Genomic DNA, 16,173 nt, shown 5'->3' on the forward strand with positions numbered 1-16,173 from the left:
CGGAGCCTACCGTTCTTCAAGATCCTGCGCAAGGCTACTAAGTTCCAGTGGATGAAGAATGTGACCGAGCCTTCGAAGAATTGAAGACATATCTTAATTCTCTGCCCATTCTTGCCAAGCCGATCGGGGGTGAGTCACTTTATATTTATCTGTCGTCAACTGAGCATGCTGTGGGCTCAGCACTTGTAAAGGCGAGCGGCGAAGAGCAGCCGGTGTATTTTCTCAGCCACATTTTAAAAGATGCTGAATCTCGTTACACCGGGCTCGAGAAGTTGGCTTTTGCTTTGATACTAGCCGCTCGGCGCCTTCGACCATATTTCTTGGCTCACACCATCATCGTCCGGACGAACAGTCCACTAGGAAGAGTGCTGTTGAATCCAGAAGCGTCCGGACGGCTCATCAAGTGGACGACAGAACTAAGTGAATTTGACATCCAATATCAACCCCGCTCGACGATCAAAGCGCAATCCTTGGCTGATTTTGTGACCGAAGTGCAGAAGCCTGAGCCGGAAGCTCTGTGGAGAATATATGTGGACGGGTCTTCCACTCGGCTCGGAAGTGGGATTGGAATATTGCTGCTCTCCCCTCAAGAAGAAAAGATGCACCTATCCGTCCGACTGGATTACAAAGCCACCAACAATGAAGCAGAGTATGAGGCTCTCATAGCCGGATTGCAGGCAGCACGGCATGTAGGAGCCGGTCGGGTGACACTCTATTCGGATTCACAGTTGGCCGCTCAGCAACTTTCTGGTACCTTTGAAATCAACAGCGTTCGGCTTAAGCTCTACGCTGAAGCCTTTGAGAAACTCAAAGCCACTTTCCGTGAGGTCCTTATTCAAAAGATTCCCCGAACGGAGAACCCGGCAGCCGATGAGTTGGCCAAACTAGCAAGTTCTATAACGTCGGTCGCCATTAAGCAACCAATTGAAAAAGTACTGCTGGTGGCGCACGTCGACCGGATGGAAGGCCTCACATTTCCAAGCGACTGGAGGACACCCATCATAGAGTTCCTCCGCTCGGGATCCACACCGTCCGATCGGGATGAAGCCCAGCTACTCAGGAGGAGGGCCGGTCGGTTCACACTCATAGGTGATCAGCTCTACAAGAAGGCTTTCTCTCATCCGCTGTTGAAATGCGTGAGCTCGGAAGACTCGGCTTACATTCTCCAAGAAGTACATCAAGGATCGTGTGGAGGACACCCGGGCGGACGATCATTAGCTAAAAAGATCCTGCTAGCGGGATACTTTTGGCCGACCTTACAAATAGACGCCGCTCGGACAGTATCTACATGCCTTTCATGCCAGAAGTATCACAACTTCTCGCGCCGACCGGCAGAGGAGATGAAAGCATCAACCGTTTCATGTCCGTTCGATCAATGGGGAATGGATATCGTGGGTCCATTTCCGATGGCGACCGGGCAGAGGAAATTTTTGCTGGTGGCGGTCGATTATTTCTCCAAGTGGGTGGAAGCCGAGCCACTAGCCAGGATCACCGAACAGATGGTCAAAAAATTCATATGGCAACACATCATCTGTAGGTTCGGTATCCCTCGCCGATTGGTTTCCGACAATGGGCGGCAATTCACAGGGAAGGTGCTAGAAGATTGGTGCAAAAGCTATGGCATTGAGCAACACTTCACGTCCGTGGCTTACCCCCAAAGCAACGGTCAAGCTGAAGTAGCCAACCGGGAAATTCTCCGTATTCTGTGTGCTCGGCTCAACCACGTGGGAGGAAGTTGGCCGGATGAAGTGCCGGGCGTTTTATGGGCCATCCGGACAACTCCTAAGGAAGCGACGGGCATCACACCTTTTCATCTGGTGTACGGCGGCGAAGCAGTCATCCCGGTTCAAGTCGGCGTCGAGTCCGTCCGGGTCCAATTGTACGACAAAGGCAACGCCGATCGGAGAAACATGGAGCTGGATTTGATTGACGAGGAACGAGCCAAGGCATCCGTTCGGCTGATGGCATACCGTCAACGAATGAAGCAAAACTACAACCGCCGCGTCATTCCCCGATCATTCCAGGTCGGCGACCTTGTCTGGAAGAAAGTCAAACCGGTCGGCGACGTCGGCAAGCTTGAAGCGCCGTGGGCAGGCCCGTTCAAAATCATCGAAAAGCTCCGCTCGGGCGTCTATTATTTGGAGGATGAGGACGGTCGACAACTAGATAGACCGTGGAGCGCAAACCACCTCCAGCCTTACCGGGCGGGATGAAAGGTGTACCACTGTAAATTATTCTGTGTACTTTTTTCGACTAATATTGGAAATGCAGAAATGAAGAATCAAGAGAACAAATATAAGGCATTGGCAAGAAACGAAAGCCCCGCGCCGTTCGGCCGGAGATAAATTATCCGAGCCAAAATGCTCGAAGCAGACCCTGAGCCGTTCGGCCAGGAGTACGTTCTCCAAGCTGGGTAAAAGGGGCATATGGATTATCCGAGCCAAGCACCCGAATAGTGAAAGCCTCCCAGCCGATAAGATTCGCAAGCGAATGACCAGTGCTGTTCGGCCGGGCATAAATATTATTCAAGCGCGGGATATGAAAGCCAAGGTCGCTCGACCTGGTAAGGAGTTAGCCTCGAAGGCCGTCTAGCCCAGACGTTAAACCGTAGAGCTGCGCCGACCGGCTATAAAAACCGAGCGGATAGCCGACGAGCACCGTCGTTAAAGATCGAGAGCCGCGCCGATCGGCTATAAACATCCGCGCCGACAAGCACCGTCGTTAAAGATCGAGAGCCGCGCCGACCGGCTATAAATAACCGCGCCGACGAGCACCGTCATTAAAGATCGAGAGCCGCGCCGATCGGCTATAAACATCCGCTCTGACGAGCACCGTCGTTAAAGATCGAGAGACGCGCCAATCGGCTATAAACATCCGCTCCGACGAGCACCGTCGTTAAAGATCGAGAGCCGCGCCGATCGGCTATAAACATCCGCGCCGACGAGCAGCATCGTTAAAGATCGAGAGCCGCGCCGATCGGCTATAAACATCCGCGCCGACGAGCACACCGTCGTTAAAGATCGAGAGTCGCGCCGATCGGCTATAAACATCCGCGCCGACGAGCACCGTCGTTAAAGATCGAGAGCCGCGCCGATCGGCTATAAACATCCGCGCCGACGAGCACCGTCGTTAAAGATCGAGAGCCGCACCGACCGGTTATAAACCGTAGAGCCGGGCCGACCGGCTATAAAAACCGAGCGGATAGCCGACGAGCACCGTCGTTAAAGATCGAGAGCCGCGCCGATCGGCTATAAACATCCGCGCCGACGAGCACCGTCGTTAAAGATCGAGAGCCGCGCCGATCGGCTATAAACATCCGCGCCGACGAGCACCGTCGTTAAAAATCGAGAGCCGCGCCGATCGGCTATAAACATCCGCGCCGACGAGCACCGTCGTTAAAGATCGAGAGCCGCGCCGACCGGCTATAAATAACCGCGCCGACGAGCACCGTCGTTAAAGATCGAGAGCCGCGCCGATCGGCTATAAACATCCGCGCCGACGAGCACCGTCGTTAAAGATCGAGAGCCGCGCCGACCGGCTATAAATAACCGCGCCGACGAGCACCGTCGTTAAAGATCGAGAGCCACGCCGATCGGCTATAAACATCCGCGCCGATCGGCTATAAACATCCGCGCCGACGAGCACCGTCGTTAAAGATCGAGAACCGCGCCGATCGGCTATAAACATCCGCGCCGACGAGCACCGTCGTTAAAGATCGAGAGCCGCGCCGACCGACTATAAATAACCGCCCCGACGAGCACCGTCGTTAAAGATCGAGAGCCACGCCGATCGGCTATAAACATCCACGCCGACGAGCACCGTCGTTAAAGATCGAGAGCCGCGCCGATCGGCTATAAACATCCGCGCCGACGAGCACCGTCGTTAAAGATCGAGAGCCGCGCCGATCGGCTATAAATAACCGCGCCGACGAGCACCGTCGTTAAAGATCGAGAGACGAGCCGACGTCTATAAATCCCCGAGCGGAAGACCGACGAGCACCGTCACCGTCGTCAAAGATCGAGTCGGTCCGGCGACTATAATACCCCGGGCGGATGAACGAATATCAGAATAAAATACCGCGGAAACTACGAATATTAAAACATTCAGGCCCGATCGGGGGGTGGTCCTTTGATACTTGGCGTTAGCTGAATTCACATAAGCCAGATACGTGCAGTGCGAGTAGTCTTTCCCGCTCGAAATTTGTTTAATGGATTAAGCCGATCGGCCGCATGACGGAGAACGCTTAAGAGCATGACTGACTCTAAGCATAAACGTTAAGCAAACAGAAGAATATTATAGATAATGAGTACGAAGACAAAGGCAAAGGAGCAGCGTTTCATTAGAAGAAAAATTATGCCGACCGGCACGTACAAAAAGTTTGCATCCGCTGAACGGATGAAATACAGAAAGCACTTGAAAGAACTTGCCTCACTCCGGATCTTCAAAATTAAAGAAGGCGTCCGGGATGTCATCAATCATGGCCGCCAGGTCGGAGGCGGGAATATGCATTCCCTCGGGAAGGTGGTCACCCTTCTTCAAGTACTCCATGGTTACCCTGACCGCTTCGGCGAAAGTAGAAGAGACATTGTCGCCGAATTTTGCGCCGAACCGCTCCGAATGGAGATATTCTTGGCGCGCCGCTGCTAAGCGACTCGGCTCTCCCTCCTTATACCTTTTAAGCACCGCCCGGGAGGCAATTAGGGAATCTTGGACTGCCTTCAAGTCCATCTCAGCTTTTGTGCGTTCGGCCGAACGGATCTCCCGCTCGGCATTCAGCTCGGCCTCTAGCTTTTTAGATTGCTGATCTAGGGCCCGGACTTCAACTTTCATTTTATCCAGATCAGCAATCGCCCGCCTCTTCCGGCCACTGGCGCGCTTCATGTCCCCGTCCCGCTTCTTCACCAAGTCTTCGAGTCGGGCCACCTCTGCAGCCAGATCAGCAGCCTTCTTCTGTTCGACCTCGAGGGTCTGTTTCTCCCGCTCAGCCGATGGACCCCCTGACACTTGGAGTTTCTCCAGGAGATCCTCCAGCTCGGCTAGCCGATGGCTAGTGGCGATTTGCTCGGCCCAGCGCTGTAAGGGAGATAATAAAATGAGGAACCAGACAGTAGCCTATCACAGAAAGAAAAATGAATTTACCTGAGTGGCCTGCTGCATGTTGTTGTCGCCGAGCTGCTTGGGCGTCATGAGGGCCACTTGAATCTGCGCGTCCTCGAAAAGCTTGGCGAGCGGACCCGTCAATGTTATTTCGTGAACAGGGCTCGAGGGCCGATCGGCGGACAGTAAATATTCCTCCGATGGGAATCGGAGGGTAGTCTTGATGGTCGGATGGTCGGACGGCGCTTCTTTAGTCGCGGCCGCCTGATGAGAGGACTCCCCTATGGCGGAAGTTTCGCCCAACCGACGTATGCGGCGACAAGTCCGGGGAGGAGAGCCGGAGGGCTGTGCGGTAGGCGAAGCCGCGGGGGTCCCGATCTGTGATGGCGTGCGGTCCGGCGAATCTACCCCGATCGGCGCCTGTGGTGCGCCTTCTTGAGTCGGAAGGCTGGGGTCCCTTCGACGTTTCCGCCGAACTTCCAGTGGGGGATCCCCGACTTAGGGGACTCCCAGCTCTGCTGGAGCAGAGGAAACAGGATCCGCCTCAACCTCCGTTGAAGCGGCTGAGGTAGCTTCTGTTTCAGGGGCGGACTGCGCCCCCCCTCTCCTGCATCCGCCGGTCGGCTGGGGATGAGACCCCGCTCGGCGAGCTCTCTCTTGGTGGCCGCTTCAATTTCCACGGCCTTCAACTTCAGATGAGCGGTAGCCTTGGAGCGCCACATCACTTCAGCTGCAGTAAAAGAAATTAAAATCAATTAGACAAAAAAGACTAAGAGAGTAAAGAATCCTTACTCATGCGGAAGGGGAGATTTGCCCGAACGGGAGACAATCCGAAAATATACAACACCCCCTTGAGAAGCAACTGGTCAATCTTGTATCGCTGACCAGACAACCAGTTCGCCGCATGAAGATATGCCGGGTTGCTTCTGAATTTGCCGAGATCCTGCTGGGTCGGCACGGCGGTTTGCCATTTGGTTCGAAATGCTGGCCGCTCGGGAAGTCGGATGTAGAAGAAAAATTCTTTCCAGTGCTTGTTGGAGGTCGGCATATTGTCAAAAAATTTAAAGCCTATTCTACTTTGGAAAATAAAAGTCCCCAGCTCGGATTGTTTAGGGTAGAAAAAGAAGTGGAATATTTTGGGGTCAAGAGGGATACTGTGCAGCTTAAAGAGGACGACCACCCCGCTCAGCAGTCTAAAGGAATTCGGCACAAGTTGGCCGAGCGGGATGCGGAAATAATTACAAACCTCCAAAATGAATGGATGGGTAGGAAATCTAAGGCCGCCCTGGAATTGGTCTAAAAAGAAACAAACGGTGCCGATCGGCGGGTCATGGGGCCGGTCAGTCGGGTCGGCTACAACTATTTCATAGTTATCAGGAATCTCATACGTCCGAACAAGGCGCCGAGCACCCTCCTCATCAAACCGACTTTCCATGGTCAGATACCAAGGGCCATGAACTCCAACAGCGGGTTCAGAGGAGCTTGCCATCTCGAAAGAGCAAAAAGACAGCGAGAAATCGAAGGAATGGGAACAAAGGAGGCAGAACAAGTTGGGAAGGCCTTGTAAGGAAAGGGAGAAGCTTACTGAGGGAAGGTAGACAGAAAGGATCACCAAAGAGCCGAAGACCACCAAGAGGCAAGAGCTGGGACGGCCGGAATGATGCAGCAGCAGCGGGCACCTTCGACAGAGAATACGCGATGAAACAGAGAATGCGACGTAAAAGGCGAAGACGAGGGCTTTATACAAACGAGGCTGGTCGGCCTCGTCCATCGGATGCAGGTCACGGAAGACGAAGTCATCATCTAGCCGTCCGTTTCAAAATGACCAGCGTCCCATCGTACGGATCATCACCGCCACGCAAGAGGAGCCACGTGGCGCTCTGTCGCCAGGCACAATTAATGCGCCCATACCGTGCATGCTTCGACTTAATGGAGAGGATTTGCGTGATTTTCGAGAAGATCTAGACAAGCAAACATCCATGTTGAGCGACAAGACAACCGAAATGAAGAGCCGAACGGCTGAATTTGGCAGAAGGGCCAAACGGCCCCAGAGATATTATAAGCGACTGGAAGGCGACGACCGCCCGCTCGGACACATAGTTCAGTCAGTCGGACTCACTGCCTCCTTCGACTAGACTTGAAGGGAAGGCAAGTGATCCGGCTGTAAGAATGGGGGGGGCCCACCCTCTGAAGGGTCCCAGCCTAAGGACGGATGGAAGGCTGGTCAAGCGGGTAAGGCTCCGAGCGGAGCTAGAAATAACTCATCCATGGGCTGGGGTTTCCGACGCCAAGGCAGGAGGATCGAAGGGCCGAGCGGGAATCCGCTCGGCTGGGACCAAAGAGCCGAGCAGGTTGTCCGTTCTGCCAAGATAAGGGCGAGGGTACAAAGGTGGCCGAGCGACCTATGTGCTCGGCTCGGGATACGGGATATCAGCAGAAGCATGTCTGATGATTAGGCCGTACACAAGATCGCACGATGGAGGATCTTGCCGTCACATCATGGAAAGGTTGATACAGTAGCAGTATGGCCTCATGGACGTCTTCCTGACAGATCCATATCTGGGCATGACCCTTCTGACAGACCCATACCCGGGCATGGTCAAAAGCAGGTGGTTGCTTTGATTGGCGCGCCCAGGCTTCTTTGAGAGGTCTATATAAGGTCTCCATTTCTTCACCGGAGGTACAGGGGTCTTCTACTTAAAAGCCACTTCTTTGCTATTTCCTCGCCTGACTTGAGCGTCGGAGGGCCGTCGCCGGGACACCCTTCCCGGCTCGGTTTTGTTGCAGGTTCGCCGGAGCGCTCGAGGATCCAGCAGGGAGCGCCACGTCCCCAGCGTTCGTTGACTCCTGATTTGAACAGGATCAATATATAAATCATAGAAAATATTTTATCCCAATACAATAATCCTTTGGATGGGTTTTGAGAAATCTACTAGACACTAGGTGAACTATCCAGTAAATTCTGATGATGTCGTATTTATTTTTGATCATTCTCTAATATCTAGCTATCTATTTGTCTATAGAAAAAGATAACCTTTATTATCATATAATAGAACCAACACATATTGATTTTAAGTATAATGTCTCAATTTTTTATTTCAAAATTATTATGACTTAAAATACTTAATATTACTACCTTTCATTAAATCATCCCACATTCCAATTCATCCATGGTTAAAATAGTAGTGTTATAATGGCCTTTTATCAAATTATATAAACCAATGTGAACAATAATAATAAATTATTATTAGTATATATATATATATATAAAAGATGAATGGATTTGTGAGCATCTCTTTATGAATTATTGGAGTAAAATAGGATAACGTTCATCCTAAATGGTAAGTATCATTGGTGTCCTATTAGAAATAAAATCATGAAGAATATTTTATCATTAACATAAGTCCTTCACATGAGAGAAATGAGATACCTAATAAAATATTTTATGTCCATTGGAAGTTCCTTATGACTTAGCACCTTTGATTATATCGGATTGCGTTATATTCGTGTAATTCTTTGTTTTTTTTTCTTCTATTTTTTATCGATACATCTGATGTGGCTATACGGTTTCCTTAAAAGCCATGTATCTGTATATTATAAATAGCACCTTACTACTATAAATAATAATAATTATTATTATATTCTAGCAATTAATCGGTCATGAAAAAAATGGATCTCATCTATTTTCTCGGTCTTCGTTTCTCCTGACGTATATTCCGTTTCCCATTCCTTCGGCAATGGTAATGGTAATAATCTGTCAATTTTCTCCCAGTAAAATTTTATTCCTCTCCCTCCTTGGAATGCACGCTTCTTCCATTTTGATGACGATCGTGGAATCATTCGATTGTTTTCGCGCCGGTTTCTTTGAGCATGACATCGATCGGCATAAGATAAGACAAAATCCTTTGTTTTTTTTTTTTATTTTTTTTTGGAAAAAAAGGGTTTGAAATTGTTAAGTTTAATTCCTCCTCGATTTGAATTGGTTCCGTGTGACGAAAGTGTCATTTACGACGACGGATTTTGATTTCGTTTCGATTGATGAGCGCCGGTGTTGGCATTCCAGATATTGAGGGGTGAATCATGGAGATGAGTGATGCTGCCGAAAAGGAAAAGGGCATCGAGAAGATGAAGGAGGTGGCGCAGTGTGATTTCGACGCACAACAAGCCGCCAACTATCGCGCTTACCCTAAGCCATTGGCTAAGTACGAGGACGTGGTTGCTGATCCAGAGCTATTCAAGGATACCTTGATGAAGCTGCATGCTGACATGGGTACAAAGTTTATGTGAGCGCTTTCTTTAGCCCTTTCTTTCATTCGAATGCAACCCTGAGTCCAAAAAGTGTTTTTATATATGCTCTTAGCGCTCAGATTTAGGGATCATCTGTGTGTTTAATTTCCATGGAGAAATGGTGATAGAAGGCTGCTCGGGTTATGCGTGGATATTTTTATATTACCAACTTCGTTGTTGCTAGACACTGACTTGTTGTGTCCTTGGGTCTGTCTATTTTGTTTTCCCCATTTGTTTAGTTGCCTTTGTTTATTTATTCTAACAAGTGCCAATCAACCTGTTTCTAGGGATGCTGAACTGATTTTTCCCTTAGTAAAATATAAATTTCATTAAGAAGTATTGTTTGTTGAAGTTTAACACGTGTGGGGGGCCTATAGAAGTCTAACTTGTAGACAATTTTGACTCTTGATCAATCCTCAATGACATCAGAACCTTTTTGCTTTGTTGCTTGATTTTGTACTGAATATATATTCCACAACACTTCTGTATGGATGCTTCCTCTGACAATTTATAAACATTAGTTATAGACTTCAAGTGACATCCACACATTGGACCTAGACATTTATATTGTAGCATATGATGGTTTTTGGTTTACTCAAGCGTGGTATCAAATGGCCCTTGTTAAAATGAAATCAAACTTCTTGGTGTGGACATGGTTCTCACTTCACAAACAAAATTTTCTTACTTGTTTTGTTTAATTTGGTAGGTTCACTTGGCCCCATAATTAATTGAACCATTTTTTTTTATAGCCACACCTACCAACTTGTCATTTCAATTATGGTACTCCCACTTAGTTTATAGCGATAGTATCTTCATTCTCATGCAACTCTTTCTATCTTAACCATTGAATATAAACTCAACAACATTAAATACAGTCTCATGTAAGCATGATAGATGAAATCTAGAGCTATTTCCTTCAACTATTAGACTACAAATTTAAATGCATTTTGAATAGTTGTAGTTTTTGCAGATAAGCTATTATAGAATATAAATATGCGATATTGAAATGTCATCACAATTGTGTGTATTTTGTATGACTTTGTGATAGCATTATATCGTTTCGCAAACAACTAGTTAATCCCAGTGTTAGCAGCAATATGTGACTGATTGAGTTGTAGATAATAGAATCTATTTTGATTCCTCTCCGTGACAACTTGCCCTGTGGCCCCTAATGGGCTCAAAATAAACATTAAACTTGTAATTTTCTGGTACACATGTATAAAATTATTTCAACTAAAAATAAGATTAAGATTATTATTTCATGATGGAGACTTGGTCTCCAACCAAAATGGAACAATTTCAGTAATGCATTGACACTTGGCACATTACAAAGCATTTCAAGATTAACTCAAATGACTTTTAATCTATAATCCCCCTTCAATTTGTATATTTACTTCTAAATATAAGTTTATAGGAATTATAAAAATTGAATTAAAATTTTAAGATAACAAGTTACAAGCATATAATAAGCAACTCAATCAGTGAATATAGCTTCTTAATATTAAAATGTAGTGCATTAGATGGAAGCATTGATTCTTGTGATATCCTATTGAGATTAATCCCATAATTTTCAAGATCTTATCGAATAATCTTGCTGAGATATCTAGGATTTGAATTGATTTCTGTATGTGCATAAATGTATCATGTTTAACCACTGAGAGTTGGACTTCACTAGTCCAAACTGTAATGTACATAAATGCAAGATTTGGATACATTTCTCTCTTTTGTTCCAGTTAATAGAAAATATTCTAATTGGTGCATCTCCTCATCCCCTCCCTCTTTTTTAGTGTCACATCCTCCTTGTGTCTTCTTATGTTTGACAAAGAATATGTTATGGGAAGTGAATATTCTTATCATGGTCAGTACTGTGCTTCAGTACTCTCTTCTTTCCCTCCATTGCTTTTTGAGTGTTTCCTTTCCTCCTCGTGATAGCTACCAAATTCAAATGATAAGTCATAGAAAAGTTTTGCGTCAGCTAATTTTAGCCAATATCATATGAATTTTTAGAAAAGTTCTATTTTGGTCAATATTACTGAAATTGTGTTAACAATGTAACGCGACATTTTCCTATGTAGACAGAGACAGAGATTTAAAACCATGACAAACAAATCATATATGAAATTAGCATGTTTTGAAAGAGACATGAATTGCAATTCATTAAACTCGACCTTATGTAAATTATTAAGTATGAAAAATGGATGCTCTCCACAATTTATGGTGTGCAATGTCCACCCAATGCCAAGTTGGTACTTGGGTGGTAGATTGCTGCAAGGAAAACCATACTCCTGAAGCCAAGTTTCTTTTTCTTTCTTTCTTGTTAATTGGTAGTTATTATACCAAAGAGAATTGAGAAAGGAAAAGCAGAAATTGGGAGGAGAACCATTGATGGAAAAGAGTAAAAGGAGATTTTTTGCTTAACCTATTATCTTACTGGACCAAACTTCTATCCTATTTATTCTTTCACATTAAGGACAATAGGAAAAGACATTTTCCTTTCTTGCTAAAGTGAACCAGGGGATCTTCTGTGGTAATGCAATTTGGCTAATTGCTTTACATATCAATCTTGCCTTCATGATTACAAAAAATGTTACTATAATCAGGTGAATGCTCCTTTTAAAACCTTGCCATTTTTCAAAATTTTTTTATTAAATGCCTCTTTGTTTATTACAAGGGTTCCAATTATAGGAGGAAAGGGCCTTGATCTGCATCTGCTATTTGTTGAAGTAACTTCTCGAGGTGGTATTGAAAAAGTAAGAATGATACTACTTTTAGTTAAGAAATTCGATTACTATTGACTTCAGTACAAAGCTTAGACACTGGTTAGTTGAAATTGAGCATTCTCAATATGTTGATGTTCTATGCAGCATAAATATATTTCAGAGGCTTTTGTCATTGTTGAACAATAAAAAACAAGAATTGATAAAAATTTAAGAATAGTGAAAAGGTTAAAAATGGTAATAAGTAATACTTGTATTGATTGTATTTTCTCCATGTTGTAAAATGAGAAAACTTTCACCTGTATTTATAGTGACAGGAATCATATAATGCATATACACCCAAACTCACTTCTGAAACACTTATCTGATCCTAAAGCTGAATATGGCTTTTGATTGAGTTGAATGAATGAGAATCTTCCTCCTTCTAATGTGAAAAGTACAGACTCAAGACTCGTTTAGTTTGTTATGGTTTGTGATTTATGAAGCAGTATTTTTCTCTTAAGACATCCAAATTTTGTCTGTACATTTGCCTCTTAACTTGTCTATGGTCACCGTCAATTATTTTTGTAATAAATTCTGCCTTGTTTGCTACTCTACAAGTAGAAGCCTCAGATGCTTTATTGCAATTATGATGTCTGGGCTATGATCTGGCGCAAAATTGAATGCCATGGTCAATCATAAGTTTACATCTTTGATTTAATTTCATCATTGCAGAAAACTTAAAAAAAAAAAAGAATACATATTCTGCTCCAAAGAGGAGAGGTAGCAACATATTTTATTAAAAGCTGCGCTCTTCCTTCAATCTGGTTTTGACTAATCCAAGCATATTTGTCCACACTAATTGAACTTCTTACAGTTTGAATATTGTCTAGATGCCAAGTGCATGCCAACTCATTTAAACACATAATCATCAAGCTGTGTTTGCGGTCACACATATATATGTTTTGCATATAAGAATTGACTTTGATGGTGACATATTTGAACTTAATGGTCCAATCACAGGTAGTTTCAGAGAAGAGGTGGAGAGAAGTCACTGCAGCTTTTAGTTTTCCATCTACAGCAACCAATGCATCTTTTATTCTCCGCAAGTACTATTTATCCTTGTTGCATCATTATGAGCAGATATACTTATTTGGCTCTGAAGGATGGAACCCTCTAAATGGTTTGTTTTTGTGAAAGTGTCAACTATTAAAGTCTATTTTTTAACCCTTTTTTGTCTTGTGCTTATCATAATGCGCTTGTATTGCAGCTCCTTCAAATACTTCTGCCACTTCTGTTGCTTCTCGGAAGTCATTGGAACCTTTGAAAATATATCCTGAAGCTCTGACTACTCCTAGCAAACGGAGAAGAAACAATGGTGAGTTTTTTGGAAGGCACTTTTGTAATAATACTTCAGGTAAACATTAGCAGCATTTAGCAATAATCTAGTATGAGAATTTGCTTTATGTTATCTTCTTAGAGACTAGTCTTGTTAACAACTTTGGTCGTGAAGCTCTAGGTTAAAGAAAAATTAAAACAGCAAAGTTGATAAAGAGTAATTTTCTAGGTGCCTACTAGTTTCCACAAAAATAAAAAGCCAAAGTGTTCCAAAGCAAGATACTTGGACAAGTACCATTTTAAATTTTTTTTATAGAACCTGGGCTGCTGACGAAATTCACTGATCATCTTCTTTCTGAACTCTAGGTCTTTCATCGCCAACTTATACCCCAGTTGTTGGAGTTATCGATGGGAAATTTGAGCATGGATATTTTGTGACTGTTAATGTTGGCTCAGAGAAACTTAAGGGTATCCTTTATCATGTTCCTGAACACACTGCAGAGCAAGATCCTTTGTCTTCTATCTGTGCTGATGATGGCAATTTAGCAAGCCCACGCAACCACCAGCATCAGTTGAAGCTCAGCATGCTAGATCCGAATCCTGCAAAGCAAGACAACGGCGGGTATAATTGCTTCTTTGCTGAGCAACGAGCTAAGCTGTTGCCGCTTCATCCAGGGCAAGACACAGAAATCAGTAGAATCATCAGTGTTAGTTGGAATGGGCTTAGTGAAGCTGAGAAAGCTGTAAGATTTGGAAACTATGCATTTAAATCTCCTTACTTTACAGAAGGGTGCTTATTGCCTCTACGTATGAAACATTATGCGTTTGTTGCAGGTATACCAGGAGAGAGGTATGAAGGAGAAGGAGAGGCATGAAAGTGAAATGATATTGTCTGAAAGTTTAAAACCAGGTCCGCTAGTTTACGATCCATCATTGCCGATGCAGCAGCTTCCTGTCAAACCAGTGGAGGACGTTGATGCAAAATCCCAGAAGCCTGACGTTAATATGAAAGCATCTGATGATCAGAATGATTGCAGTTCTAATGATATAAATTCTGGTGGGGCAAGCTCACAAATCCACCCAGAAATTGAGAGTCCGGCAAGTGTTAGAAGTGCCATTGTATCTACTTGCTCGGTCAAGCCTTCAAAGGAAATGAGCTCGAGTTGCTTAGGAGAGTGGATGAAAAATTGAATGGTGCAGAATGATCATAGTTTGGCTCAGCATCAGCATAGAATTTAACCTTTTTTTGTTTCTTCAGTCAGCACCATTCAAAAAGAAACTAGAGATTTACACTCTAGACATTTGCGTTTTGTATCTGTTTAACCTTGCTCTTGTCAGCGTTGAAATCTACAGTTGTTTGAGTAATCTCACCTGCTAGCTTATATCGCTACAACTTCATTCATCTTGCTTTCCGAAGTAATTCTTTATGAATTACATAAACTATCTTTAAAATTTAAAAAAAATGATATGCAAACTATGCCCAAGTTTATGAAACATCTTTTGTGCTAATATTCTCAAATGCTTTTCAGTTTGTCATTTAGTTAAATTACTTTAGGGAAGCAATAAGAAAGGTAAATGTGGATAATTGGTATGTTTCACAGGCGAGGTTTGAGAAGCTTTTTGAAATGATAAAAGGAAAAAGCAGTTTTTCTTATAAAAGAAAAGTTAATGTATAAATGTGAAACAATTATTATTATTATTTTCAAATTTAATACAAATGTTTATTTTTATTTTTATTTAGTACAATATTTATCAATTTAAAAATCTAGGAACTCTAGTTTGTTTTAACATGTAAATTTTTTAATTTCTATATTGATAAATTATACCCAATTACTAATAACACAATACGGGGCCTTTTACTTCCCTTGCCCATTCAAAAATCCACCATACACGGTTAATTAACGGCCGACTATTCCACTAACCACCTCTCGCCGCTCCCTGAGGCACTTCATGGTCGTCTCCCCAATCTTCCTTTTTGGTGTCTAAGCGGTCAATGATGACTCCGGCGCATTAGTATTCAAATTGCTATCGCCAACACTGTGACAGCAAAAGTTGCAAGTGAAGATAGGCTGCCTCAGTTTCTTTGCACAAGAAACATATCAAGGGTTTCATTTCGGCTTCCCATCTGTTGCGGCTCCTACTCCCTATGTCCAAGTTGCTTCTACACCTTCATGTCAACATTTGTCAGCAGCATCGATGACGACCAGTGTGACTCCTTTATTGATCAAGTTAGTATTGGACTAAAAAGAGATGAAATGGTAGTAGAAGAAGAGTGAAGTTTGGATTTGATATCATCCTTAACTATGCTATTTACATAGACATGCTCCCCTATGGAAAAACTTTTCCTATCTCTAGCTATTTGGCGGTTGACTATAAGTTGACCACGTGATTTACCTCCCTTCACATAAACTTGGATGAAGAGACGTCTGGGATGAGCATAATTATCTTTTGCTACAGACATGCTCCTAAACTCTAACGGGCTTTCGGATTTAGGATTTGCAGGTTGCTGGTAGTATGTGAATCAGACCTCAATACCACATGTAAATAACTAGGTTGGGCTTGCTACATGTGGACGGGATCTTCTAGGCTGGAAGAGGATCCTATCCCATGGGGTCACTAATCTCCCATTCAAACAAAATTGAATGAAGTTCGATTTAAGAAGTGTAGGGTGCCTTGGCTACAGAGTTATATGAGTGATCCACGAGGTCCAAACTAGGACTCGAGTCATTGAGTCAGATGGGGATTAAAGCTAATT

General features: G+C 44.3%; 1 protein-coding gene across 1 annotated transcript; it reads left to right on the plus strand.

Moving 5' to 3' along the window:
- Nucleotides 1–8,768: 8,768 nt before the first annotated feature.
- Nucleotides 8,769–14,783, plus strand: LOC122051450 (high mobility group B protein 9-like). Its single transcript, XM_042612598.1, has 7 exons — nt 8,769–8,843; nt 9,161–9,380; nt 12,056–12,134; nt 13,104–13,263; nt 13,351–13,458; nt 13,785–14,161; nt 14,253–14,783. The coding sequence occupies exons 2-7, from the start codon at nt 9,178–9,180 to the stop codon at nt 14,607–14,609; spliced, it is 1,284 nt and encodes a 427-aa protein (XP_042468532.1). The 5' UTR covers nt 8,769–8,843; nt 9,161–9,177; the 3' UTR covers nt 14,610–14,783.
- Nucleotides 14,784–16,173: the final 1,390 nt, after the last annotated feature.

This window comes from Zingiber officinale, chromosome 3A (assembly GCF_018446385.1).
Source record: "Zingiber officinale cultivar Zhangliang chromosome 3A, Zo_v1.1, whole genome shotgun sequence".
Classification (NCBI taxonomy): Eukaryota; Viridiplantae; Streptophyta; class Magnoliopsida; order Zingiberales; family Zingiberaceae; genus Zingiber; species Zingiber officinale.